Source organism: Kogia breviceps, chromosome 17 (assembly GCF_026419965.1).
Source record: "Kogia breviceps isolate mKogBre1 chromosome 17, mKogBre1 haplotype 1, whole genome shotgun sequence".
Classification (NCBI taxonomy): Eukaryota; Metazoa; Chordata; class Mammalia; order Artiodactyla; family Physeteridae; genus Kogia; species Kogia breviceps.
This window is the reverse complement of record NC_081326.1, coordinates 74509732-74537559: the sequence shown is the minus strand read 5'-3', so window position 1 is coordinate 74537559 and position 27828 is coordinate 74509732. Positions and strand designations below refer to the sequence as shown.

Sequence of the window (27828 nt, the reverse complement as noted above, 5' to 3'; positions counted from 1 at the left end):
GCGCAGGCTCAGCGGCCACGGCTCACGGGCCCAGCCGCTCCGCGGCACGTGGGATCCTCCCACGTGCCGCGGGGCACGAACCCGCGTCCCCTGCATCGGCAGGCGGACCCTCAACCACTGCGCCACCGGGGGAGCCCGACAAGCTGTTTTTAAAATGATTTCACAATGGAACAGATTATTGCCAATGGAATAGGCAAATGACTTGACAAAAAAACAAAGTTGGAGGATTTAGGCTCTACGACTTTAAGACGTAACGTAAAGTTACAGTAATCGAGAGACAGTGCCATTGTTCTAAAGACAGAGAGGTCAACGGACCATAATAGGTGGTCCAGAAATAGACTCACTCACGCATGACCAGTTGATCATGTGACCAGCAAGGTATGAAAACAACTTGATGTGGAGTGAAAGCCTTTCCAACAAAGGATGCGGGAAGAACTGGATATGTATGTAGTGGGAGAAAACGTGGAAATTGTCGTACTGTATAAAAATACAAGAGCCAACTCTCTATCTTTTCTATAAGAAACTCACATTAAGTATGCACAGTGTAAAAGCAAAAAGAGGGGAAAAAGTCATGCCATGTTAACAGTAATCATAAGAAAGGTGGCATGGGTATATTGTCAAATAAGTAGACTTTCAGGGGAAAAAGAGAGAGAGTAAGCAGATAATTTGTGATGATGGAAGGGTCAAGTCATCAAGAGTACCTGACAATCGTAAATGCAAATGCACTTAGAAACATAACTTCAAAATAAAACCGACATCTGAAGGGAGAGGTGGAAAACAGATAATTATAGTTGGATATTTCATCACTCGTCTCTCAGTTTTGGACAGAACAAGGAAAATATAGAAAGAAACAGAAAAATATAGAAAGCTTGCACAGGACTAGTAAACAACTCCAGCTAACTGATAGTATAGAACACTAAATGCTTATGCTAGAGGTTGAATGGCTTAAAATCAATGGTATAAGTGTCTATGTAAGATAAAGAAGAGCAAAATGTACCCAGAGTAAACTGAAGTAAAAGAAAATAAATAATAAAGAGTGAAGAGTGCAAATAAATAATACAGAGTTAAATAAAAGAAAATAATAATAGTGGATAGGAATGAAATAGAAAATGAAAAAATAATATGTAAACTAAATGGAACCCCAAATCGGTTCTTTGAAAAGATTAATGAAATTAGTAAACTATAGCCAGGATGGTCAGAATTTTAAAAAAGAGAGTGAACACACAAATTACTAATAATGAGAATGAAAGAGGGGGGCATGGCAAAATTCTGCAGACATTAAAAGAATAATAAGAGTGTACTGTGAGAAATCATATTCCAATAAATTTGACAACTTAAATGGAAAAAAATTTTCAAAGACATGAATTACTAAAGTTGGCACAAGAGAAAGTAGAATCCCTGAGATAGTCATATCAGTTAAAGAGTTTAATTTTTACTTTTAATTAGTTAGTTAGTTTTAATTCTTAATTACAATTTTTCCATGAAGTAAAGATTTCTCAGATGGGGTGAGGAAACTACTAACCAGAAAATAAAAAGTTGATAAGATGGTTTTTATCAAAATTAAAAACTTCAGCTCATCAAAAAGCAAGCTCCATATTGGGAGAAAATATTTACAATACACTTATGCAACAAAGGTCTGTATCCAACATATACCATGAAGTTCTAAAAATAAATACCCAAGAGACCAAAAAAAGGTGGAATTGAAACTCCAGAGAAGCCTTGGAAGTCAGCATCGCTGTATGGAGAGGTTGGGTAACTCACCCTGTTTGCACATGAACGAGAAAGAGAGATTCGATTTGAATTCTGGCCTCTTCTTGGCACCCAAACCCATGCTTCCTGCCACACGCACTCTGAACTGGGGTTCTGGAGACCTGGGTTTCCCTTGGCCCCCTGTGTCTTTGCAAGCATCTCTGTATCTCTCGCAGCTGCAGCCCTCCTGTCCCTCACTGGAGAGATCACCGGCTCTGCTCGCCTCATGGGGCTTAAGTGAATCAAATTAAACAATAGAGGCCCAGTGTTTTCTCAAAGCCAAAGCACAATATAGATGGCGGGTGGAATTCTCATTGCTTTTTTTTTTTTTTTTTTAACCATTCTCCTTCCTTCAGGGGTGTACCTAGGTCTCAGCTGACTTTTATTTAGGAGATCAATTACCATTAAGATTCACTTTTTACACCAAAGCTGCCTGGTAATGTTGTTAGGGACCAGATTGAAATGGATTGGGCCATGCCACCCTGTCTGAGTGCCTGGCCTGCCTCACCTCAGGAGCAACTTCTTTCTAGGCTGCTGGGGTAAGTGGTCCAGTCTTATACATTGCTACTCTGAGCTCTGTGGAAAATACACTCCCCTGAGCAGGGTGTAAGGTGTGCGAGTTGTTACATTCTGAATAAAAATCATACAACCTGACACACCACGGTGCTTGTGCCCGGACATTTGGAAGACAAATGCCGTTCCCCCCCCCCCCCCCCGTGGACTGGGGCCACTGCACGCTGTAGGGAGCCTCTGCTCACAGACGCGGAATAAAGGCAGGGTCAGTGTCGGATTTCATCACGGTTGCTCTTTCTCAGGTTGCTGTGTTGATTTAAACTGGTTTTAAATTTAACAACACTTTAGGGTTTTAACAGGCACGGGGTTCGGGGCCCGTTGTACCTGCGTCCGGTTTCAGATTTTGACCCTCCCCCTTACTTGCCCCGTGGTCTTGAGCAAGTCGTTCCTGTTCCTTTAAGCGTCATTCTTCTTCGTCTTGAAATGGAGAGGACACTGCAATTGCAGGGCTGTGGTAAGGTTTAAAGAAGGCATCAATACGCAGAGCGTCTGATACAGTGCCTGACACGGGTAGAAAACTGAGAAACGGCGCTTGTCAAGGGCAAGGTCAGGGACTCCCCCTCTTCCGTGTGGCAGTGGCACAGGGACAGCCCAGCTGGAGACTCACGCCTGGGTGGCCGGTGAGAAGAGCAGGGCTGTGTTACTCAGGGGGAAGCCCTCACCCGCCCGGCAGCTTCACCCGCTCCGCAGCCGTCGCCGAGGCTGGGCCGTGAGGGGCGCCGGGGGGCGGGGGGGACAGAGGGACACCTGCACCGGGACTGCTTCTGTGACGGGAGGGGGCTGGGTCCGCCGCAGGGCTCCCGTCTCTCTCTAACCGAGTCATCGAGTCTCTGGTGGGAGGAGCCTAATAACCTCACGCGTTTGCTTCACCCCCGCCTGCTCCTGCCGGCTTGTGCTCCCTGAAATGACGGGCGCGCTTTTCATCGTCTTTCCGAGTGCTCACAGAGTGCAGATCTGCACAGGCAGGAGCTGGGGCCCCACCTCCCGCGGCAGGAGCAGCCGGACACGTCCTGGAGGTTGACACGGCAGTTAGCACCCTCGGGTCTCCAGTGTCACCAGTTAGGAGCTGCCCAGGCGGTGAATCACCGCCCATGTTTCTGTCTCCGCTCACACAGCTGTACCTTGAAGGGACCTATTTTATGTCTCAACCATACGTATTATTGAAGTGTTACAATCAGTAATTTTAAGTGTTCTGTATTTTATTTTGAACTATTACATTATTGAATGTTCTGTGTTAACGTTCATTTAAAAATGGTATCAATATTCATTATTTAAAGACAGATTTAAAGATTGTTCTACTTAACAAGTAATATACACTAATTATGTTAAGAAGTATTGTTTATAAACATCAATTTAAAAGGCCCATGTCATACTTGATGTAGGGATTGAGCGTGGGTTAAAAGGTAGATTGTCTATCATCAACAACTGGCCAGAGTTTTTTTGTGACCTTCCATTTAGAATTTTTGCATTTGACATTTTCAGAGTTTTAATCATTATAGAGTTAATTGCAAATGATGCTACGTGAACCATGATTTCAAGTTATTTTAAAGTACATTTCTGTCCTTTTTGAATTGGGCTTGTCTTCATTTCCAGAAAATGAAAAGCCAAACATGACATAGCTGTCATTTTATGTTACCTTTTTAACCTTGGATTTTGAGGCACAAGTGTCTAGGTGTTCACTTTTGTGCCCCTTTTAACATGTGGTCTTCATGGTTCTTTTCTCGTACCTGTGGTCCATTATGAGTGCCAAGTAGACAGTATAACAGAGAGTAAATGATGTGTGTGTCAAGGCCGCGGTGGCGCTGAGCGCTGGGCCCTGGTGAGGTGCCGCAGTGCCGCGGCCGAGCCAGGGGCGCGTCGGTCTCACCTCCACCACCCCCCGCTCTCTCGCTGCACGTACACGCGAGCTGTACGGAAACATCGTTTGCACACCACACGGTTCACCCACTTAAGCTGTATAATTTAGTGTTTTTAGTATAGTCACAGAGTTGTTCAGCCATCGCCACCATCTAGTTTTAGAACTTTTCATTCTCCCGGTAGAAGCCCTGTGCCCACTAGCAGTCCCCCCGCCCCTCCCCGACACGACCACAAATCTACTTTCTGTCTCTAGATGTGCCTGCTCTAGATATTTCATGTGCGTGGAATCATACAAAGTGTGACTGGCTTCTTTCACTTAGCATAATGTCGTCAGTGTTCACCCGCAAGGAAGTATCAGGATGGCATTTCTTTTTATGCTGAATAATATTTCACTGTGTGGATATGCTGCATTTTGTTTATCCCCTCATTAGCTGATGGGTTGATTCCACTTTTTGGCTGTTGGGGATAGTGCTGTCGTGAACATTCACATGCCAGTTTTTGTGTGGACCAGTTTTCATTTCTCTTGGGTATGCCTGGGAGTGGAATTGTCAGATCGTGGGATAATAGCCGTCTAACCATTTCAGGAGCCGCCTGGCCATCTCCCAGCTCGGCTGCACCGTCTTCAAGCGGTGCGTGAGGGCCCCAGCTCTGCGCATATCCTTGCCGACGCTTGGTGTCCTGTAGGTCCTTTGGATTCTAGCCATTCCAGTTTTTTTCCTCTAAAGGGAACATTTTGAAACCGACTCATTAAAACATCAGAAGCAGAGGCCCTTCCTGCCTTCATTATGTGCAGCCCCCCAAGACCCGTCAGAGGCCGGGTTGTGTGTCAGCCGAAGTGTCCCCGCGCTTCACTCGGTCTCCAGATCTGTCCTTCTCTCTTCGGTAGCTCTGCATTGACTCGGGCGTGTCACCTTTGTCCCTTGGGCCAGCCTCTCCCTCCCTTTCCTGGACAGCTACAGCCTTTCAAAGTCTCTTGCTTTCTTTTTCTCTTTCCAGCTCTTTCTCCAAACAGCTGCTGAAGTGTTTGTTCTAAAACACAAGCATGAGTTTGTCCCTCCTTCAGGGTCCTTCCACGAGTCCCTGTCGTCTGTAAGTCATGTTTCGGTTCCAGAGCTTGGCACACAAGGCTTTGCACAGTCTGACCCAGCCTGTCTGCCTTGCCTGTTCCTGTGCCCGGCCCACGCACCTCCTCACCCCGATGGGACTCCTGCGAGCTCCCCGCACAGTCCGTGCTGCTGCAGCCCTGTCTTGCTCGCGTGCCCTGCTCTGTCCGCCTGCAGGCCTGCTCGCAAGCCTTGGGTCCCTCAGCGAATGCAGGAGCCGCTTCCTTCCCGAAGCCTCCCCCGCTTGTTTCCTGTGTCTCTGTGCCACCGCTGCCCACTGGTCTTTCTCACCAATAAGACTCAGCTTCTTCCAACCCCAGGCCCAGAGGACACCAGAGCCCTGGGCGCGAGCTCCGAGGCGCCGATCCGTTGTCCCCTGCAGAGCCAGGGCATCTCTTTCAGGTGGTCCTCACGCCACACTTTGGGCAACCGAGTTCTAATGGACAGTAAATCTGCTGTCATTGTCTTCAGCAAGATTGGGAAGCTCCGTAATCTGTCTGGCAGAGGTGAAGATGAGATGATATCACCCGAAGAACATTCTGATTGTTTGTTCTGTTTTTTTTTTTTTTTTGTCACTTTAGATTGAATAAGCTCCCTGGCTTTCTTAAGACTTACAAGAAACCTCTCCATCCTGAAACTGACTAGTAATTTTTCAGGGAAGAAGGCCGATTGATAACAAGCAGGCTTATGGAACTTTAAAAGACCACACGGGTTTGGCCAAAGGTGTGTGTGGCCATCACTACCGGTCTGGCTGTGTCTTCACTCACTTTACCGCGGCCCTAGGATTGATGCAGCGGCGACGTTCGGACCCTGCAGCGGCTGGGAGAGTTCGGCCAGACTCGGGGAGAAAGAGCCCCACTTAACTTTCTGGGCATGGTGCCACGGTTTTTAGACAGGCTCAGACCTTGGCTTGGGAATTTCTCCTAGTCGCTTTTAGCTGAGTCAGTATCGAATAATTAGCTGGGTGGCTTTGTTGGCAGGGCTGTGTGCTTTCCCTTCTGCTGCTCCACTGACTGCAACCAAGCTAATAATAACCACCACCCCTCCTGTTTGTGTAATATTCTGCCTGTAGTTTTACAAAGCACTTTCCCTTTTCTTCCCATTGCAGCCTCCTAATAATTCCGTGACATAGGCATTCTTGTCCTCGTTGGGGAAACTGAGACTCAGAGAAATTAAATGATTTACTGATGATGAGTAAGAGATCTTATATACCCATTAAGCAACAAAGCTGGTATTCTGATAAGAAATCTTCAGACTTCGAATCGTTTCCCTTGTACCAAATGCCTTATTTGCTCAGGCTGCTTTCAGATGGCTTCTTTCCTTTTGCTTTTTAAAGTTTAGTTGGATTAGGATGTTTCTGGGCATATATTTTTAAAAATTTATACTGCTTGGGATTTGCTGAGCTTCCTGAATCTGTAAGTTTATGTTATTTGTCAAATTTGGGGAATTTTCAGCCATTATTTCTTCAACGGCTGTGTGTGCGTTTTGTTTCGTTTTGTTCGTCTCAAACTCCTGTGACATGACTTTTAGAGCTTTTCTTGTCTCATAAGATTGTTTTTATCCCGTTTTTTTTTCTCTCAGCTATTTCCATTGGATAAATTATTAATCTATCTTCAGATATATTAGTTTAATTCCTGTGTGGTTCAAAAAAATACTTGTGTGATTTTTACTCTTTTAAAGTTGCTAGAGGCTTTTATCGTGGCCTAGAAATGGTTTATTTTGGTAAACGTTGCCTATAACTTGAGAAGTATGGATATCCTACTTTTTTGGGGGGTGGACTGTTCACTAAGCATCAGTTAGATCCAGTTGGTCGGTGGTACTGTTTGTTTTATATCCTTTCTCCTTTTATGTCTACTCGTTCCCTCCGTTACTCAGGTAATTCACTACCTGGTGAATTTTTCAGTTCAGTTTTTTCTTAAGTGTCTCTTTGATCCCTCTTTATATCTTCTATTTCTTTGCTGAGGTTTTATCTTTTCATTTGTTTCAAGTGAGTTTGCCCTTACTTTGCGGAGCGTATTTAAAGTCTTTTTCTGTTAAGACTTTCATCTTTTTTTTTTTTTTTTTTTAACATCTTTATTGGAGTATAATTGTTTTACAATAGTGTGTTAGTTTTCCCTTTACAACAAACTAAATCAGTTATACATACACACATGCTCCCACATCTCCTCCCTCTTGCATCACCCTCTCTCCCACCCTCCCTATCCCACCCCCCCAGGCGGTCACAAAGCACAGAGGTGATCTCCCTGTGCTATGCAGCAGCTTCCCACCAGCTATCTAATTTACATTTGATAGTGTATATATGTCCCTGCCACCCCCCCACTTCGTCACAGCCCACCCCTCCCCCTCCCCATATCCTCAAGTCCATGCTCGAGTAAGTCTGTGTTTTATTCCCGTCCTACCACTAACCTCTTCATGACATTTTTTTCCCTTAGAGTCCATATATATGTGTTAGCATACGGTATTTGTTTTTCTCCTTCTGACTTACTTCACTCTGTATGACAGACTCCAGGTCCATCCACCTCATTATAAATAACTCAGTTTCATTTCTTTTTATGGCTGAGTAATATTCCATTGTATATATGTGCCACATCTTCTTTATCCATTCATCTGTCGATGGACACTTAGGTTGTTTCCATGTCCTGGCTATTGTAAATAGAGCTGCAATGAACATTTTGGTACATGAGTCTTTCTGAATTATAGTTTCCTCAGGGTATATTCCCAGTAGTGGGATTGCTGGGTCGTATGGTAGTTCTATTTGTAGTTTTTTAAGGAACCTCCATACTGTTCTCCATAGCAGCTGTATCAATTTACATTCCCACCAGCAGTGCAAGAGGGTTCCCTTTTCTCCACACCCTCTCCAGCATTTATTGTTTCTAGAGTTTTTGATGATGGCCAATCTGACCGGTGTGAGATGATATCTCATTGTAGTTTTGATTTGCATTTCTCTAATGATGAATGAGGTTGAGCATTCTTTCATGTGTTTGTTAGCAATCTGTATATCTTCTTTGGAGAAATGTCTATTTAGTTCTTCTGCCCATTTTTGGATTGGGTTGTTTGTTTTTTTGTTATTGAACTGCATGAGTTGCTTATAAATTTTGGAAATTAATCCTTTGTCAGTTGCTTCATTTGCAAATATTTTCTCCCATTCTGAGGGTTGTCTTTTGGTCTTGTTTATGGTATCCTTTGCTGTGCAAAAGCTTTTAAGTTTCATTAGGTCCCATTTGTTTATTTGTGTTTTTATTTCCATTTCTCTAGGAGATGGGTCAAAAAGGATCTTGCTGTGATTTATGTCGTATAGTGTTCTGCCTATGTTTTCCTCTAAGAGTTTGATAGTGTCTGGCCTTACATTTAGGTCTTTAACCCATTTTGAGTTTATTTTTGTGTGTGGTGTTAGGGATTGTTCTAATTTCATACTTTTACATGTAGCTGTCCAGTTTTCCCAGCACCACTTATTGAAGAGGCTGTCTTTTCTCCACTGTATATCCTTCCCTCCTTTATCAAAGATAAGGTGACCATATGTGTGTGGGTTTATCTCTGGGCTCTCTATCCTGTTCCATTGATCTATATTTCTGTTTTTGTGCCAGTACCATATTGTCTTGATTACTGTAGCCTTGTAGTATAGTCTGAAGTCAGGGAGCCTGATTCCTCCAGCTCCATTTCTCGTTCTCAAGATTGCTTTGGCTATTCGGGGTCTTTTGTGTTTCCATACAAATTGTGAAATTTTTTGTTCTAGTTCTGTAAAAAATGCCAGTGGTAATTTGATAGGGATTGCATTGAATCGGTAGATTGCTTTGGGTAGTATAGTCATTTTCACAATGTTGATTCTTCCAATCCAAGAACATGGTATATTTCTCCACCTATTTGTATCATCTTTAATTTCTTTCATCAGTGTCTTATAGTTTTCTGCATACAAGTCTTTTGTCTCCTTAGGTAGGTTTATTCCTAGATATTTTATTCTTTTTGTTGCAATGGTAAATGGGAGCGTTTTCTTAATTTCACTCTCAGATTTTTCATCATTAGTGTATAAGAATGCCAGAGATTTCTGTGCATTAATTTTGTATCCTGCAACTTTACCAAATTCATTGATTAGCTCTAGTAGTTTTCTGGTAGCATCCTTAGGATTCTCTATGTATAGTATCATGTCATCTGCAAACAGTGACAGCTTTACTTCTTCTTTTCCTATTTGGATTCCTTTTATTTCTTTTTCTTCTCTGATTGCTGTGGCTAGAACTTCCAAAACCAGGTTGAATAAGAGTGGTGAGAGTGGGCAACCTTGTCTTGTTCCTGATCTTAGTGGAAATGGTTTTAGTTTTTCACCATTGAGAACGATGCTGGCTGTGGGTTTGTCATATATGGCCTTTATTATGTTGAGGAAAGTTCCCTCTATGCCTACTTTCTGCAGGGTTTTTATCATAAATGGGTGTTGAATTTTGTCAAAAGCTTTCTCTGCATCTATTGAGATGATCATATGGTTTTTCTCCTTCAGTTTGTTGATATGGTGTATCACATTGATTGATTTGCGTATATTGAAGAATCCTTGCATTCCTGGGATAAACCCCACTTGATCATGGTGTATGATCCTTTTAATGTGCTGTTGGATTCTGTTTGCTAATATTTTGTTGAGGATTTTTGCATCTATGTTCATCAGTGATATTGGCCTGTAGTTTTCTTTCTTTGTGACGTCTTTGTCTGGTTTTGGTATCAGGGTGATGTTGGCCTCATAGAATGAGTTTGGGAGTGTTCCTCCCTCTGCTATCTGTTGGAAGAGTTTGAGAAGGATAGGTGTTAGCTCTTCTCTAAATGTTTGATAGAATTCGCCTGTGAAGCCATCTGGTCCTGGACTTTTGTTTGCTGGAAGATTTTTAATCACAGTTTCAATTTCAGTGCTTGTGATTGGTCTGTTCATATTTTCTATTTCTTCCTGGTTCAGTCTCGGCAGGTTGTGCATTTCTAAGAATTTGTCCATTTCTTCCAGGTTGTCCATTTTATTGGCATACAGTTGCTTGTAGTAATCTCTAATAATCTTTTGTATTTCTGCAGTGTCAGTTGTTATATCTCCTTTTTCATTTCTAATTCTATTGATTTGAGTCTTCTCCCTTTTATTCTTGATGAGTCTGGCTAATGGTTTATCAATTTTATTTATCTTCTCAAAGAACCAGCTTTTAGTTTTATTGATCTTTGCTATTGTTTCCTTCACTTCTTTTTCATTTATTTCTGATCTGATCTTTATGATTTCTTTCCTTCTGCTAAATTTGGGGGTTTTTTGTTCTTCTTTCTCTAATTGCTTTAAGTGCAAAGTTAGGTTGTTTATTCGAGATGTTTCCTGTTTCTTAAGGTATGATTGTATTGCTATAAACTTGCCTCTTAGAACTGCTTTTGCTGTATCCCATAGGTTTTGGGTCGTTGTGTCTCCATTGTCATTTGTTTCTAAGTATTTTTTGATTTCCTCTTTGATTTCTTCAGTGATCACCTCGTTATTAAGTAGTGTATTGTTTAGCCTCCATGTGTTTGTATTTTTTACAGATCTTTTCCTATAATTGATATTCAGTCTCATAGCGTTGTGGTCGGAAAAGATACTTGATATGATTTCAATTTTCTTAAATTTGCCAAGGCTAGATTTGTGACCCAATATATGATCAATCCTGGAGAATGTTCCATGAGCACTTGAGAAAAATGTGTATTCTGTTGTTTTTGGATGGAATGTCCTATAAATATCAATTAAGTCCATCTTGTGTAATGTATCATTTAAAGCTTGTGTTTCCTTATTTATTTTAATTTTGGATGATCTGTCCATTGGTGAAAGTGGGGTGTTAAAGTCCCCCATTATAATTGTGTTGCTGTCGATTTCCCCTTTTAAGGCTGTTAGTATTTGCCTTAGGTATTGAGGTGCTCCTATGTTGGGTGCATAAATATTTACAATTGTTATATCTTCTTCATGGATCGATCCCTTGATCATTATGTAGTGTCCTTCTTTGTCTCTTGTAATAGTCTTTATTTTAAAGTCTATTTTGTCTGATATGAGAATTGCTACTCCAGCTTTCTTCTGATTTCCATTTGCATGGAATATCTTTTTCCATCCCCTTACTTTCAGTCTGTATGTGTCCCTAGGTCTGAAGTGGGTCTCTTGTAGACAGCATATATATGGGTCTTGTTTTTGTATCCATTCAGCCAAGGACTTTCATCTTGAGGTTGTTGTCTGTCGATTTTATTTTCCTTTGCAAGTTGGCTCTTTCCCGGGTTCCTCCTATGCTGAGTAGTTATAGACTATGTTATGGACATTTCAGATGTAATGTTGTGAGATGCTGGGGTCTTGTTTGAATCCTGCGGAGAATGCTGATAGTTTTGTTCTGGTGGGTGGTCCACGCCACGGTCCCGGAGTGCCTTCCGTGGGCTGTGCTGCAGTTCTGGCTGTAGAGTCTGTGGTTCCCCTTGGATCCGTCCTGTGTGTGCCACCCAGCGTTCTTCCTTGGAGCTCAGTTACCAGAGCCCGTGGTTTGCTGCTCAGGATGCATCCCCTCGTGCTTGCTCCACAGTGAGCCCACGTCAGGTACCCCTTCAGCAAGTTGCTCTCTTCATCTCTCTCCTGTCCGGGGGCCTCCCTTCGCTGTCTGCCCTCAACCAAGTCAAGGTCTGAGTTCTTCCTCTGTGCATCTCTGTGTGGGACTAATTGGTCAGAGGACAGAGAGGGAAATAAAAGTGATGGGGACTGGCCCTGTGCTTATGGGACCTCAGTCCCTTGGGTCAGAGAGGTGGTTTCCTGGCCTCAGAGTTGTATGTGCCGTGCAGCCGTGACTGCCATCGTGGCACTGTCGCATAGCAGTGCTGCCCAGGGGCGGGGCTGGGCTGGGAGAAACGGAGGAGAAAAAAGAAAAAAAGAAAAAGCCCACAGGGGCCCCCCAACACACCCTCATGGTGCCCTCTCCCACGCCTTGGACCTGGGACAGAGGCAGCTCGCGGAGCTCTGCCTGTCTATCTATACCTGATGGGCGCCTCCGAGCTGCCTTTCAGGACAGGTAGGACTGAGGGACATGGAAACTCACTCTGAAGTTCAGAGAAACTTCGATTTCGGATCTCCTTCCCAAATCCACCTTCTGTAGTTTACTTTTCGAATCTTTAGATAGCTGCTCCACGCATTACATGTATGATTTCGAGTTGAGTTCAGTAGGAGAGATGCAGTGGATTATTTGTACTTACGGCATCTTTTCCAGAATAGGAACTCGTCATTTTTTTAAAAAAACATGAGCCAATTCATGTCACTCATCTGCTTAAGACTCTAAAGACAGCTTTCCATCATACTTAGAATAAAAGCCAGACTTTCTGTCACGACCCTTCCTCTGTCATTAATTTCATACCACTCTCCTCTTGGCTCCTTCTGTCCCTTGAGGACACCGTGCCTTAAGATTGGGCCTTTCTCTGGAAAGCAGTCCTCCAAGACCTTCACACGATTGCCTTCTTGTTGTGTGGGTCTGAAGTGAAGTGCTGTTTCATCAGAGAGGCCCTCCTTTGCCGCCACATCTGAAGTCAGTTGTTAAATCTCTGTTTATGATTTCAGGAGACGCACTTAATTTAAAAAATAAATGCGTTAGCCACGCGTCTTGTTCTCTGCCTCACGTGCTAGCTCACGGTTTACACCAGCCATCTCTGTGGCAGCCACATTTGTTTTTTATGCAGGGGTCACTTGACAGCACCTCACCTCAGCTGTGCCGTGTAGCTCTCGAGTTCCGAAATGTCTGAAAGCCTGCTCCGGGGCCGCAGCACGGGTGCACACGCCGCACGGTGTGGGGAGCTGGGGAATTGCCCCCTTTCGCGGGGAGCTTGACCAGGGAGGGCGGCGGGGGCTGGTGGAGAAGTAACCCCCTCTCCTCCGCCTGAGGTGCACACTTCACGGCACGGTCCGTGACTCCTCAGAGGGAGCAGCAGGGTGAGTGCCAGCCGGCTCAGTAAGGCACCGTGGCACTGCGTTCTTGCCCCACCCCGCGCCCCCGCCCCGCTCCCCTCAGCGCCCCTGCCCAAACGCCTGCTCCGCTCCAGCCCTCTTCTCAGGCTCTGCTTTCCGGGGGGAACCCCGGCTAAGACGACATTCTCAGTGACTTTAAAAATACCTCTTATAGGGCTTCCCTGGTGGCACAGTGGTTGAGAATCCGCCTGCTGATGCAGGGGTCACGGGTTCGTGCCCCGGTCCGGGAAGATCCCACGTGCCGCGGAGCAACTAAGCCCGTGAGCCGTGGCCGCTGCGCCTGTGCGTCCGGAGCCTGTGCTCCGCTACGGGAGAGGCCACAACAGTGAGAGGCCCGCATACCGCAAAAAAAAAAAAAAAAAAAAAAAAACCTCTTATAAAACACGTCTTACAGCTTAGAAGCAACATATAAAGAAAAGTCAAGGGGATGATGATCTATCCAACTGCACAGATATGTCAAATTTTTACATTTTGCTGTATTTGCATCTATTTCTCTAATTTAAAGAAAGAAAAATGAAACTGTTAAAACTCTGTGTGTTCCTCTGTGACCCTATTCTCTTCCTCTCTCACCAGGAGGGACCACTACCCTATAGTTGATTATTATAAGCAATATAGAGTATTTTTAAATATTTTAAACTTGACATGAATGTGTAACTATCTCCTGCAACTTCCTATTCACTCAACCTTATTAACATGAGACTTAACCTGAGGCAAGGTTTGTAGTTCCTAATTCATCTTCGCTTACGTATAGGTTTCCAGTGTATGACTGTTCAGATTTATTTATCTGCTCTCCGGTTGGCTGTACTTCGTTAAAAGCAGTTCTTTGATTTTATAAATGAGGCTGCAGTGCACGTTTTAGGAAGCATCCTTGTGCTGAACTCTGAGAGCTGGTCCAAGATACATGCCTGCAAGTTGAGCCGTTAGCTCAAAGGGTTCTCATCTACTACTTGACCGGGTTGTACCAGCCTCTGCCCTGTGAAGGCGTTGGTGCCAGTGTACACTACACCCTTAGCAGCACTGCATGAGGATTCCCATGATTCTTGCTGATCTACATCTTGGCCAACACTTGGTCTTAGAGCACATTTTAAACATTTCCGGTAGGTTGGGTGGGAAATCATACCTGAGGGTTTTCTCTCCACCTCTCTGACTACTAGTTGTATTGAGCCTCTGTTCCTATATATTGGCCGCTGGATTGCCTCTGCTTTAAATTGTCCACTCTTGTTCTTTGCTCAATTTTCCATTGGATCATTTCTTTCTTATTGACTTACAGGAGTTCTTTATCAATTCAGAATTCTAATCCTTTGTCAGGTTTCTGTGGGGCAAACACCTTTTCACAGCTAGCTTTTCTTTGCTTTGATTTTAATGCTTTTCCTTGTACAAAAGTGCTTCATTTCAGTGCAGCCAAGCATTTCAGTCTTTTCCGTTATATATTTTTCCAGCTTGATTGAGGTAAAATTGTATATATTTAAGGTGTACAGTGTGATATACACATTGTGAAATGGTTAACACCATCATGTCACATTTCATTTCATTTCACATTTCAAGCTCATTAATGTATCTATAACCTGTCATAGTTACCTTTTGAGTGCCTACTGAGAACACGTAAGATCTAATCTCTTTGCAAATTTCAAGTATACAATGCAGCATTCTTAACTACAGTCACCATGCTGAATGTTAAATCTCCAGGATTTACTCATCCTGCGTAACTGAAACTTTGTATCCTTTGACCAACCTCTCCCCCTTTCCCCCACCCCTCTACCCCTGGTTAACCACCATTCTGCTCTCTGCTGTTATGAGTTCAGCTAATTGAGATTGTACGTATAAGTGAGATCATGCAGTATGTCTTTCCGTGTCTGGCTCATTTCACTTAGCATAATGTTCTCTGGGTTCATCCACGTCACAAATGGTGGGATTTTGTTTTTTCTCATGGCTGAATAATATTATGGTGTGTTTTGTGTGTGTGTGTGTGTGTGTGTGTGTGTGAGAAAGGGGGAGAGAGAGAGAGAAGGAGAGACAGAGAGAGAAACAGAGAGACAGAGAGAGAGAGATGGGCTTTTAAATTCACTCATCTGTCAATGGACACTTAGGTTTTCCCATATTTTGGCTATTATGAATAATGCTGCAGTGAATATGGGAGTGCACTTATCTCTTTGAGATACTTATTTCATTTCCTTTGGATATATACCCAGAAGTGAGATTGCCGGATCATATCGTAGTTCTATTACTAATTTTTTGAGGAAGTTATACACTGTTCTGTAACGGCTGCACCAATTTACATTCCCACAGGTGCATGAGGGCTCCCTTTTCTCCACTTCCTCACCAACACTTATTGATCTCTTTAGTAGCCATTCTGACAGGTGTGAGGTGATATCTTATTGTGGCTTTGGTTTGTATTTCCATGATGATTAGTGATGTTAAGCACCTTTTCATATAGCTGTTGGCCATCTGCACGTCTTCTCTTGAGAAATGTCTCTTCAGGTCTTTTGCCAACTTTTTCATTGGATGATGATGATGATGATGATGATGATTGCTATTGCTCTTGAGTTGTTTGTGTTTCTTATGTATTTTGGGTATTAACCCCCTTTGAGACCTACTGTATCCAAATATTTTTTCTCATTTTGTAAGTTGCCTTTTCACTTTGTTGATTGTTTCCTTTGCTGTGCAGAAGCTTTTAGTTTGCTACAACACCACTTAATCTGTTTTTGCTTTCGTTGCTGGTGCTTTTGGGGTTATTTCCAAAAAGTCATTGCCCAGACCCATGCCAAGAAGGTTTTCCCCTGTTTTCTTCTAGTAGTTTTACAGCTGCAGATCCTACATTTAAGTCTTTAATCCATTTTGAGTTGATTTTTGTGTATGGTGTGAGGTAAGGGTCCAGTTTCATTCCTCTCTGTGTGAATATCCATTGTATCCAACATCATTTATTGAGGAGATTGTCCTTTTCTCATTGTGCATTCTGGTGCCCTGGTTGAAGATCTCTTTATATTTTGTATGTCTCGTAACTCATTTGAGAAATCTTTCTCTCTTTCAAGGTCAGAAGTTGTTCCACCTGTATTTTCTTCTACAGGATTTTAAATATTGCTTTTTACATTTATCCGTTCCATCTGTTTGGAACTTATTTTTGTTTATGGTGTGAGGTAGGGATATCATTTTCTTTCTATCTGCATGACCATTTGTCCAGCACTGTTTATTGAACCTCCTTCTTAATAATCAACACTGCTACTTTGGTCATATATCCATTACCTTATTATATTCATGGATCTGCTTCTGGGCTGTTTTTTCCTTCATTGATGTGTTTATCACTACCCCACTGCCTTCATTTTTACAGCTTTACGACAACTCTTGATATCTGGTTGGCCGAATCTCTTCCCAAAATTTTCCTTGTTGTTGTTTTGCATGTTCTTGGCCCTTTGATCTTAGATATAAATTTTAGAATCAGTGTATCAAGTTTGACCAAAACCAGAAAAATGTTGGGATTTTTTATTGAGTTGCATTAAATTTATATACATTTGGAAAGAAGTGAGTTATTTAAAAATACTGAGTTTTTCTATCCTTGAACATAATACATCTCTGCATTTATTCATCACCTTTAATATCATTTCATAAAACTTTAGAATTTTTTCCATAAACATCCTGCATATATTTTGTTAGATTTTTTTCTAGGTACATTACTATTGTAAGTATATTTTCTTAAAAATTATATTTTGTAGTTGTTTTTAGTTGGTATATAGGAATGCTGTTGTTATTGATTTTGTGTGTGGATGTGTGTCTTAACCCTGTATTTAGCAACCTTTTCGAACCTATTTTTCCCAATTTTACCAAATATGACTAAATTTTTTTCACTTTTAATTCCTCTTATCTTTCCTAGCCCTGTCCCCTCACAAGAGTGTGAGTTCCGTGAAAGCAGAGATCCTGTTTCTCTTGTTCACTTCCATATCCCAAGTGCTTAGAATAGTACCTGGCACACAACAGGTACTCAGTAGATATTTTTATTTGTTACATGAATTAATAAATAAAATTATTTGTCCTAATTCTAGATAGGAAATAGTGCGTACTAACTATATAGATGTGGCTTCACACTCACTGTTCGCTGTGCCTCTCCTTTCCACCTGGCGGCCTCGTCTCCTCCCTCCAACTTTAGTCCAGATTCTTTCCTGCTGCTGGGCACCCCACCCCACCCCCCGACCAGGTAGATGGATCTGAAGCCTTACTCTGATCTCGGTTCTTCTAAGAAGCTTTCCTGGGCTTCCCTGTACTTCAGAAAGATGGCTCCAGGAAAAAAAAATAAATAAATAAACAACCAAAAAACAAGTAAGAATTAAAAGTAAATTATATGCTCAAACACAGATTAAAACTTAAGAGAATCATCCAAAGAGGTGTGGAAAGATACACAGAGTAAATGGCGGGATGGTGGACACACAGTGCTACTACAGTTTGGGAAAGGGAATTAACTTACGAATAATAGACAGAAAGCAAAGATCCACCAGCATCTCATCCTGCCAACAGTTAGGAGGAACAGAAACACTGGATCAAGCGCCCCCATACTCAGACAGTGAGTCAGAAAAAACAGAGGACAAAAAAGTATTACATTCCGACGTTCATTCCTGTGCAGTTTTCTAACAGCTATATGCCACGGGTGAAAACAGCATGTATGTGGATCTTTTCTTTCCTGCTTTTAAAAGTCACTTCAATTTTCTGCCTCTGATAAATGTTTTGTGAATTTCCTTTTCTGATGAGAGATTTTGCTGTGATTAAAAATTTCATCAAGTTATGACAAAGGCGGAATAGATCTTCATTCTCGAAAGCTCATTTTCCTGTGAGCTGAGTGAAGAGGCCTCTCAGAGGCAGCTGTCAGACCTAATGAATGTTTTTCCAAGTGCTGAACCTCTGGGGAGGACACCCCGACCCACAGAACCCAGAATCGACTGAAGACGTGTGTCGTGAGACATCTCGTAGTGCGTAGCGGGACGATCAGGCTGCTACTTTACCATCTCCCTTGAGAGTAAGTGCATGTGTGTGTTTTGAAAGTCTGGTATTTCACAGATGCCCAGTGGCCTTTGGATGCTGTCAGTCTTTGTGTATGTGGGTGCGCGCGTGTGTGTGTGTGAACCCCTGGGCATGTCACTGCGCCCCCCTCCACCTCAGTTCCCTTCTCTGGAAAGAACAGGGGCCACGGTTTGGATTGGAATGCGCGTCTTCACCCGCTGTGAGCACTGCAGGATTTCTAGCTCTATGTCTTGAGTCTCGGTCGTCGCCAGCGCTTCTCGTCATCTCCTGAGCCTTCCTCTCCTCTCCTCTCCTGTCCGTCGGTGGGTCTCGGGAGGACCACCGTGCAAGGAGGGCTCTTGTATGAAATAAGCAACGCCGACAGCCGGCACGTGCGGCTGTGAGTCCTGTCTCCCCTTTGCTTAACAACCAGTGAAGTCTTCCCTCGTCACACTTTGGGAAACACACCTGAGAATTCAGATGCCCTATGGAAGGTCAGGTTTTGAAGAAATGCTCAGCTGAAAGAGACCAGAGCACAGATCCTTTTCTGAGGCTCTTCTTTGCTTCTCCGAAAATCTCCCTACCCTGTTCAGGAAGGAGGATGGCTGCTGCCTCTGTTGCTGTCTGCTCCTGTCTTAGGTCCGGGTGTCCCGTTTTGATGAGCGGACGCTTATCCATCAGCTGTCATGCGCCAGCTGCGACACTTGGTGTTTGAGATGCTGTGTTAGTTTTAGGCAAACATTGGACCGTAATGGGGACCTGGCAGATGGCCGCTAGCACAAACGAAGCGTACGTGGCTGGAATTTTGTTTTTCACACGTAGCTAACGGGTCCGTGCCATCATTTCCCAGGGCTCCACTCTGCCCTCCACAGCCGTGGCGTTCGTCCCCATCGCCCCCTAGAGTCCCTGAGCTTCCTGGCGTCCTGCTCCTCCCTGGGGAGGAAGCAAAGGGAGTCAGGAGGTGGAAGGGTGACGCCTTCCCCTCTCAAGGACTTGTCTTCTTATTTGGGATGAAAAGTCTCCAGAAGCCGGTTATTGGCTGGAACTTTGTTCCATGGCCCTCCCCTTGGGGAAGGGGGCGGCGGGAACTTGGTTACTGCAGTTTTACTGTCTGCGGTAGAGAAGGCCAGGGAAAGGAGGTTTCAGGTGGGTGGTGAGTGACCCCAGGTGTCACCCACAGTTCTGGGGGAGTGAGGGGTGGCCCCCATGAGGACTCTCGGTGGACCTGTGCACAGACAGCATGGGCACGGCTCTCTGTGGACCCCTGCCCAGCACCTGGCCTGGCACCCGTAGAAAGCCAGGGCCATGGTGCGGTCACTTATTGAATGACACTGTATGCCGAGTGCTTTCCCGCGGGGTCAGGCGTCCTAGCGGTCACACGTGTGAGGCTTGGAGAACTCAAGTCACCTTCCCAAGGTCACTCAGTGTGTAACGGGCACAGCTGGCTTGTAAGCATGTGTCCCAGGACCAAGGAGGACCTCCTGTCCAAACCCACTGTGTAGAATTCACAATTAGTTCAGAATGAGTCTTCTTCGTAAGCCTTTGTGTCCCGGGGTACATGACATTTTGATAAATCGTACTTCTCATGTCCTCCAGTGGTGTAAAATCTTTGGGGATGGGGGGAAGCGGAGTCACTCTCCCCTTTGGCTGTCAGAAGATGCTGAGCTTGGCTTTGTCTTTGCACCGCAGTACCCGGCAGTGCCACCTGCTCCTGGACGTCTTCAACTCCACGGAGCACGAGCTGACAGTCAGCGCCCGGAGCAATGAAGAGCTCATCCTGCACGCCGGCGAGTGCCAGCGGTGAGTGTCCTCACGCCCCCACGTGCTCCCTGGCCCTGCTCTCATCACCCTGCTTGGCAGCTGCTGAAGCAGTGCAGCCTCGAGACCTTAGAGGGTGGGCCGTCTGGTCCCCCTTTCAGAGGCATCACAGCCCTTGTTCAGGTTCAGTGACAGGATCGGTAGTGGTTGCAAATTGGAGCCAAGTGTAAAGTCAAGGTAGAAATGAACGGTGTCCATCCGAGGAAGCAGCACCTCAGCTACAGATGCCTTCAGGCACCATGTCTGAGGACACCCAGACGTCTGGGCAAGACCTTTCACTTTTAAATTCGTAAGAAAGCTGTATCTGGGGTCACTGGGTGTTGATCTGGGGGACGCATATCAATGTCAATGGGAAGTTCCTTGGAGGAATTAATGTCACAGGAGACCGGCCAGGCAGAGGTGCCTGGAAGAAGTGCTGTGTCACCCGAGCTCAGCCCTTGGAGGGCAAAGAGAGGTGGCCCCAGTGGGCCCTGGCCAGGCTCAGCCGCAGGACATGCCCTGGTCCAGCAGAGGCGAGCAGGGAGCCAAGGTGGAAGTTAAGAGCTGACCAGGAGCAGAGCCAGGGCCACAGGGGCAGGTCCAGAGGCAGGTCACGCCTGGTGACTTTGGAACGAAGCTCTTGGCTGTGGTGGGAATCGCTTCCCCAGGGCCTGGCCCACTCCCACTCACCTGGGCCTCTCTCCAGACCAGGAGCTGTGGCCCCAAGCGCAGCTTGGATGTTAGGGCCACACCCTTATGGGTGGAATTATAGCTGGAGTAAGATACAGGTGAAGTACAATTTTTATTTGTAATTGCAAAATACTTGAAACATACAGAAAATAATCCAGATACTAGCATACCATATCTCAGATTTCAGCGTTTTGCTATATTTGCTCGAGATCTCTCCCTCTCTGTCTCCGTCTCCCTCTATCTTTCTGTCTCCTCTCTCTCTCAAGGAAATAAAAGGTTAAAAAAAAAAAATAGTGGGCGTTAACACCATTGGTCAGTGGGGAGGAGGGAATGCAGATTTAAATCACAGTGAGACAGCACTACACACTCAGGAGAATGCTTAAAATGACAGACCGACAGTGTCAAGTGTCCACAAGGAACATGAAGCAGCTGGAAGGTTCATGCCTGGGTGGGAATGTGAAAACAGTGCAAACACTTTTGAAGAGGCTGCTGCAGTTTCTTACAAAACTAAACATACACGTACTCTGCCCAGCAGTTCCAACTCTAGTTATTTATTCAAGAAAAATTTAAAAATGTATGTTCACAAAAAGACCTATAAAGAATGTTCCAAGCCAAAAAATAGAGCTCAGGTGTCTGTTACAGGAGAATGAATTAACAAATGGTGGCATTTTCCTAATGAGATATTACTCAACAACAAAAAGTGACAAACTCCTAATACATCACCACGGGTGAATCTCAGGGACCTTATGCTGAGTGCGGGAGCCTTCCCCAAAATAGCATGTACCGTGTGGTTCTGTTCATTTGAGATCCCAGAACTAGCAAAACTCTTCTGTGATGGTGGAAACAGAGCATCGGTTGCTTCTGGAGAGGTTGGGATGGGCTTTGACCAGGAAGGGGCACAAGGGGATTTTCTAGGTGATGGCCATGTGGTATAACTTGATATTTGGGTGTGGGTTCCATAGGCGCTTGCCATTGTTAAAAGTTAGCCAGCGTGTACTTAAGATTTGTGCATTTCTCTGAGAGTCGATTTTATATCAAAAGAAAAACTGTAAGCAGATGTTAGACTCTGCCTGTTGAAGGACTTGGGGGTGGTGTATGATATCTGCACTAGTCTTTGAAATGCCTAAAAAACTAGATTCCTAGATGGGGGGAGGGATGGGAAGACGGACAGACTGAGTTGATAAAGCAAATAGAATAAACTGTTAATTATGGAGTGTATACCAGTGGGTACATAGAGTATTCTCTGAGGGATTCTGTCAACTCGTAAGAAAACGTTGGGAAAAAAATACACAACTGAAAAAGCAGTGAAGGGCTTCCCTGGTGGCGCAGTGGTTGAGAGTCTGCCCGCCGATGCGGGGGACACGGGTTCGTGCCCCGGTCCGGGAGGATCCCACGTGCCACGGAGCGGCTGGGCCCGTGAGCCGTGGCCGCTGAGCCTGCGCGTCCAGAGCCCGTGCTCCGCAACGGGAGAGGCCACAACAGTGAGAGGCCCACGCACCGCCATGAAGAGTGGCCCCCGCTCGCCGCAACTAGAGAAAGCCCTCGGACAGAAACGGGGACCCAACGCAGCCAAAAACAAACAAACAAACAAAGAAATAAAGCAGCGAAGCCCGACAGCCCCACCCCCGGCCCCCGCCCCCACCTTCCTCTCTCTTCCTCCTCCCAGAGTCTGTGTGTCTAGGAGGTCATGGCATCATCCACTCCACGCTTTTACTACTTAATTGTATTTATTTATAGCCACAACAAACACTGCATTCAGTGGGTTTTTGTAAATGACATAAGTGGTTCCATATCATATGTCTTTTTCTGCGTGTCTTTTTGTAACTTTAAATCAGCACTGTGCTCCGGAGCTGACTACGAATCAGGTTTTTGCCTTCTGACTGCTCTTCGTGATTCGTTCGTGAATGCGCCGTTTATCCGTCTCCACGCTGCCCCACTACGAGATTGCTTCCGGGGTGTGGCCGTTTAATGTCATTACTGATGATGACACGTATGAACGCAGAGTCGTATTTGCTGTCTGAGGCTGAGATTGGGAGGGCGTTTATGGCCTAACCCTTGAGAGGCGGGAAACACTCCCTCTCAAGGGCTCCTGGTTCTAGGGGGCTCCTGCCGTGCGGGCGTGTGCAGGGCTCACGTGCTCGCGCGCGGAGGCGGTCGCGGCCGGCCGCGCTGAGCTCTCTGGCTCCGGGGCGCGAGGACGGGCTCTTTCCTGGGCTGCTGCTGCGTCCTTGGCGCTCTGGGCCACCAGCAGCGGCCTGGGCCCCGTGCCGGCCCCCGAATTGTGAAGGAGACCGTCTGCCCCCTGCCTTGTCTGCCTCGTCTAGATGTTTTGACGTAGCCTGGGATCCCAGAGGACATCCTTCTGGGCGTCTTATGACACCACCATAAGTCCTGCTTTGAAAAGCATTGCAAAGGGCTGAAGCTTGTTCTAAGCTTGACTCACTGTGAGCCACGGAAGCCGGCGATGTTAACGACCCCGTTCGCAAATAAGCACGGTTCAGTCTTGTGCTTCCGGCTTCTTCCTTGTGAAGCTTTTTGCTTAAATTCTCATTTCTTGATGCATCTAACTCACACGTTCTTTATTCATTCATAGAATATTCATTGGATAAATACTGGTGCTTCGAGAACTCGCTCTGGGGTGCCTGCGTCAGGCTCCAGGAGCTACAGGATGAGTAAGCAAGGACCCCTCATGGCCGGGAGCTGACGACACTCCCGCGGCCGGGGCGGCCCTGCCACTGCTGCCTGATGGGACATCCTGCTGTTTTGGGTGGGGGGTAAACCGGAGGTCGTGATGCGCCTTTCTGTCTGGGGAGCCAACTTTGGCGCCGCTCCCACTGTCCCCGCTAACCGGGGGTGACCGCCGGGCATCCCAGTGTTCGCGGGGATGCAGGGAGTCACTGCGCCTCCCTTTCCAGACCTCTCCAGCTTTGCCCGGTTTGGACGCACGCTCTGCCTCCATGGAGAGGGCCCAGGTCTTTGGTCTGACGGAGCAGGTCTGGGGGAGGAAGCTGCGGTGGGTGGAACCTTGGGCTCAAGGTGGAAGCCCCTGGAGTCCTGGGCTGCTGTCCCCGTACCTCCAGCTTCTGTCTCCTCAGAGCCCTGTGCCCTCCCGGAGTCCTGAGCTCACCCCCCCGAAGGCTGTCCCCTACCCACCGCACCTCGGGCTTCCCTAGGCGCTCATGAGGGCTGCCCTCGGCCAGGCTCGGCCACTCTGAGGGCAGGGCGGGCCAGCTCTCCCCGGTGGTGAGGGCAGCGGTGGTCCTCAGACTCTGCCTTTAGCTCCCGGTGCGTGGCAGGCCACCTTCACACTGCTCCCTGGGGAGTGGGCAGATGAACGACGGGTTCTGCTGGGTGACACAGCCTCACCCTCAGTGAAAAGCCGTATTCCCGGAATCCACGTAGCTGTGACGCTGCTCTTCTCGGAGCCCTGGCATCCTGGGTCACAAGGCACTTGACGTCCTTTTAAGGGTGACCTGCAGTCCAGGAGAGGGACCAACTCCGATTAGACTGTTGGGGGCCTGCGTCTGTCTCCTCCTCCCTCTGGGTAGAAAGGCGTGCCAAGTACAAGAGAAACGTGTCCTTGGAGTCACAGTTTCTGAGCCCCGTGTGTTTGCAGGAGGGCAGGCACTCCGTCCTCCTAGTACCCTCACACAGGAGTTTCTGTCCTCATGTTACCGACAAGCAGACTGAGTACAGAGGTCAAAGGCACTTGGTGGGACCCAGGTCTGAATGACGCCACGGCTGAGCTTGGAATGGCTATTTAAGATGGGCTGGAGATGCTAACACATATATATGGGATCTAAAAAACAAACAAAAAAATGGTCATGAAGAACCTAGGGGCAAGATGGGAACAAAGACACAGACCTACTAGAGCATGGACTTGAGGACACGGGGAGGGGGAAGCGTGAGCTGGGACGAAGTGAGAGAGTGGCATGGACAGACATACACTACCAAACGTAAAATACATAGCTAGTGGGAAGCAGCCGCATAGCACAGGGAGATCAGCTCGGTGCTTTGTGACCACCTAGGGGGTGGGATAGGGAGGGTGGGAGGGAGGGAGATGCAAGAGGGAAGAGATATGGGAACGTATGTATACGTATAACTGACTCACTTTGTTGTAAAGCAGAAACTAACACCCATTGTAAAAGTTATACTCCAATAAAGATGTTAAAAAAAAAAAAAGATGGGCTGGAGGGGGCGGGCGGGAAGCAGTTTCTATTTTCTCCTCTTTCTGCTCTGTGCAGCCTTAGGTAAGCTGTGACTGGCTCGCAAGGTGTTCATTAGTTCATTCAACAAGCGCTTCCCGAGTGTCGAGCGCGTACCACGCCCTGACAGGAGGTAACGTCGTGAGTAAGGTCCTCACTGTGTCCTCACTGCGCTCATGTTTGGTGTGGAAGAAAGGCAGGGATTGTCACACAGGGTGAGGAGAATCCAAAGCTGAGAGGACGAAACCCAGCTGGGGGCTGGGAAGGCTTCCTGGAGGAAGTGGTGCTAGTACAGAACAGGACACTGAGTAGGAGTGAGGTAGGGCTGGAGTGCAAGGGAGAGCAGCCCAGGTGAAGGAGCAGCACACCCTGGAAAGGGGAGTGTGCGTGGGGTGGCGTGAAGGGCTTCTTCCTAGGCTGAGTATTCGAGTTTTTAAACTGGAAATACCACTCTTATACCCGTATTTCCTAGGGATATATCTATTTCATCTTATAATTTAAGATACAACATTTCAGCAAATGGAGGTAGCAAGTACCTTTTCACCTTCCTAATCTTTTCTGTGAAAGGTCCTTTGGAAATCAGTGGCTCGCCTCTCTTTCTGTGGCCTGGTTGACGCATCAGTTCTGTAATTAAGCACCATTAGTTAACTTCACTTTTGCCATCCATACACAATTTGTGATGCTTGGTCTGCGCTGATTGCGTTTCCTGGGGCTCCACGCCATCGGTCGTGACATTGAGAATGTCCTCCAGACTTGCAGCTGGATGCTTACTAACGTTCGCTTTTACCCGAGGGGTGGCGTAAAGAAGAAGCCGCTTTCACAGGCGTTCCTGCCTTTGATGCTCATCCTCAAGGTGTGGGCGACGTGCCCATCTCTGCTGATGCGTGAGAGAGCTCGAACTTGCCAAGGGCCGCGCAGTTAGTTGTAACTGGAGCCCAGGGCTGCCCGGTTGCCACCATACCCCTCCCCTCCACTTCTTTAGGCTGCGTCCCCGGAACTGGGCACCCCCCTCCTCCAGTTTCAAAAGATGACCAGAGACAGTAGAATGCTGTTCTGAGTGAAACAGCATGAACTTCCTTAAGAAAATACAGTGTCGCCCGCAGGCATGATAATTATTGTGTTTTTGTTTCATTGTCAAACCATTTGAATTAAATCTCATGACAACCCTCATTTATGCAGAGATCTCTCTTAATTTACAGTAACAGATGCGGCTCATCCCATGCTTCAGGCTACCCTGCCTTGTCCCACCCTCACCCACAGGGAGCCGCTGCCTGCTTGGCAGGCCCAGCCCGGCCCTGCCGGTCCAGGCGTCTCCTCGCCGGGGAGCCTCGTCGCTGGCTGGCTGAGAACAGGTCAGCCCTGTCAAGTGTCCGGATAGTGCACCGCACGTGTCCTAGAACGGCTGTTGAGCCAGAGGGGCAGGGACGGGCTCCAGAGCAAGGACAGCTTCGGCGCTCTGAGACTTTCCCCTTGACGCCGTCCAGGCCATGGGGAGGGCCAGACCCTCACATCTGGAGGATCCTGGCGGGGCTCTGGGGTGGGGGTGAGAAGGCCTGGGCGCTCCACGCCATTGTGTTTCTAGGGTTCTCTTGATGGTCTGAGGGGGGCCCAGCCTGTGGCACGGTGCTGCGTTCAGCCGGCAGTTTGTTTCTGGTTTAGCTTTTCTTCTTCTGCCTCTTGAGTGGCTTTAGATAAGCCTTCTCCCTCCTCTAGGTTTTAACTTCTTCCCTGGTCCTTTGAGAGCCTCAGACAACGTTTCCTGTAGGAATGAACGGGCAAATGAAGTGATCCCGCGATAAGCGATGACTTGCGATTGGTTACTTGCTGTGCTGCGTGTTCTGTCTTCAGCGTGTCTTTTGAGGTCGCTGTCATGATCATCGTCTCTATTCAGCAGGTGAAGAAACTGAGGCTCAGAGAGGTGACCAGCCGGGTGACCGCTAAGGCCCCGTCCTTCTCTCACTTTGACTTTGATCTTCTGTAACTCCCCGCAGAGGGGTTTGGGGAGCAGCCTGTGCGTCCTCAACCCCCGCGATTGTTCGCCTGTGTGCAGGTTCCCTCTCTGGGAACAGTGAGCGTGTGAGCAGTGATTTCCGCGCAGGCCCACCTCTGGGGTTGTGTGCCGTTGTATCACAAACTGCTGCTTATCTGAGCCCAGAACAGCCCCAGCCCCAAGTATCTAGCTCCTCCTACCAACCGTCTCCATGTTTTTCTCTCGTTTAGTTCTGTCGAACACTTCATTGAATCATGCAAGGAAGCCCTTGTTGTTAGCAGCCTGGTGTTGTGTTGCTCTTTGCTATTTAACAGCAGCTGGAATTTGCGCATGGCCTCCTTCCACGGGTGGCCTGCCTGCCCCCCCGCAGTCAACAAGCCTGTGCCCCCAGCCCGGTGGTCTCTTCTGCAGCCGTTCTGAGTCAGAAGACTTTGTGGATTTTCTTTGTTCCTTTTTCAGACTGGGAGGAAAGTGGGAGAGTCCTTCAGAAACTAGGCTTATGGAAACCAGGAGAAAGCACCTTGGTGTGTCCTTGTCCTTTCAGCTGCCCGACGGGGAAACTGAGGCTCGGGTTTGCTTCGCAAGCCCCGGGCAGAATGACACTGGTGCCGGACTCCTCACTCCCTGGCCACAGCGTCTCCGCCACCCGACTCTGCCCTCCTTCCAGTTCGCGGGTTTGCAAGTCTCCTAATAGAAACCCGATGGCGCCAGAATCAATAGGATCCCCTAATGATTCACAGGCAGCAAGAAGAGGGGTCAGAGCTCAGCCTGGAGAAGCATCCAGGTGACAGAGATTCGATACCTGGAAGATGCTGCAGTTTGCGGCCTCAGATGACAGGAGAGAGTCTCTCCTCTTCGTGAGAAAAGAAAAACCAGGTCACTCGCTTGGGCTCCATACGCCGGGCAGCTCTGTGTGGCCTCTGT

The 27828-nt window shown here is 46.6% G+C and overlaps 1 protein-coding gene across 4 annotated transcripts in view; it reads left to right on the top strand.

Moving 5' to 3' along the window:
* Nucleotides 1–27828, top strand: part of TRAPPC9 (trafficking protein particle complex subunit 9) — a 460520-nt gene that overhangs the window by 271706 nt on the left and 160986 nt on the right. For 3 of the 4 annotated variants that reach the window (XM_067018121.1, XM_059043000.2, XM_059043001.2), the window contains one exon: nucleotides 19912–20022. The exons of the other annotated variant lie outside the window; for it this stretch is intronic. In XM_067018121.1, coding sequence (XP_066874222.1) covers nucleotides 19912–20022 — 111 coding nt within the window. The remainder of the gene's footprint in view (nucleotides 1–19911; nucleotides 20023–27828) is intronic. 4 annotated transcript variants of the gene reach the window in all.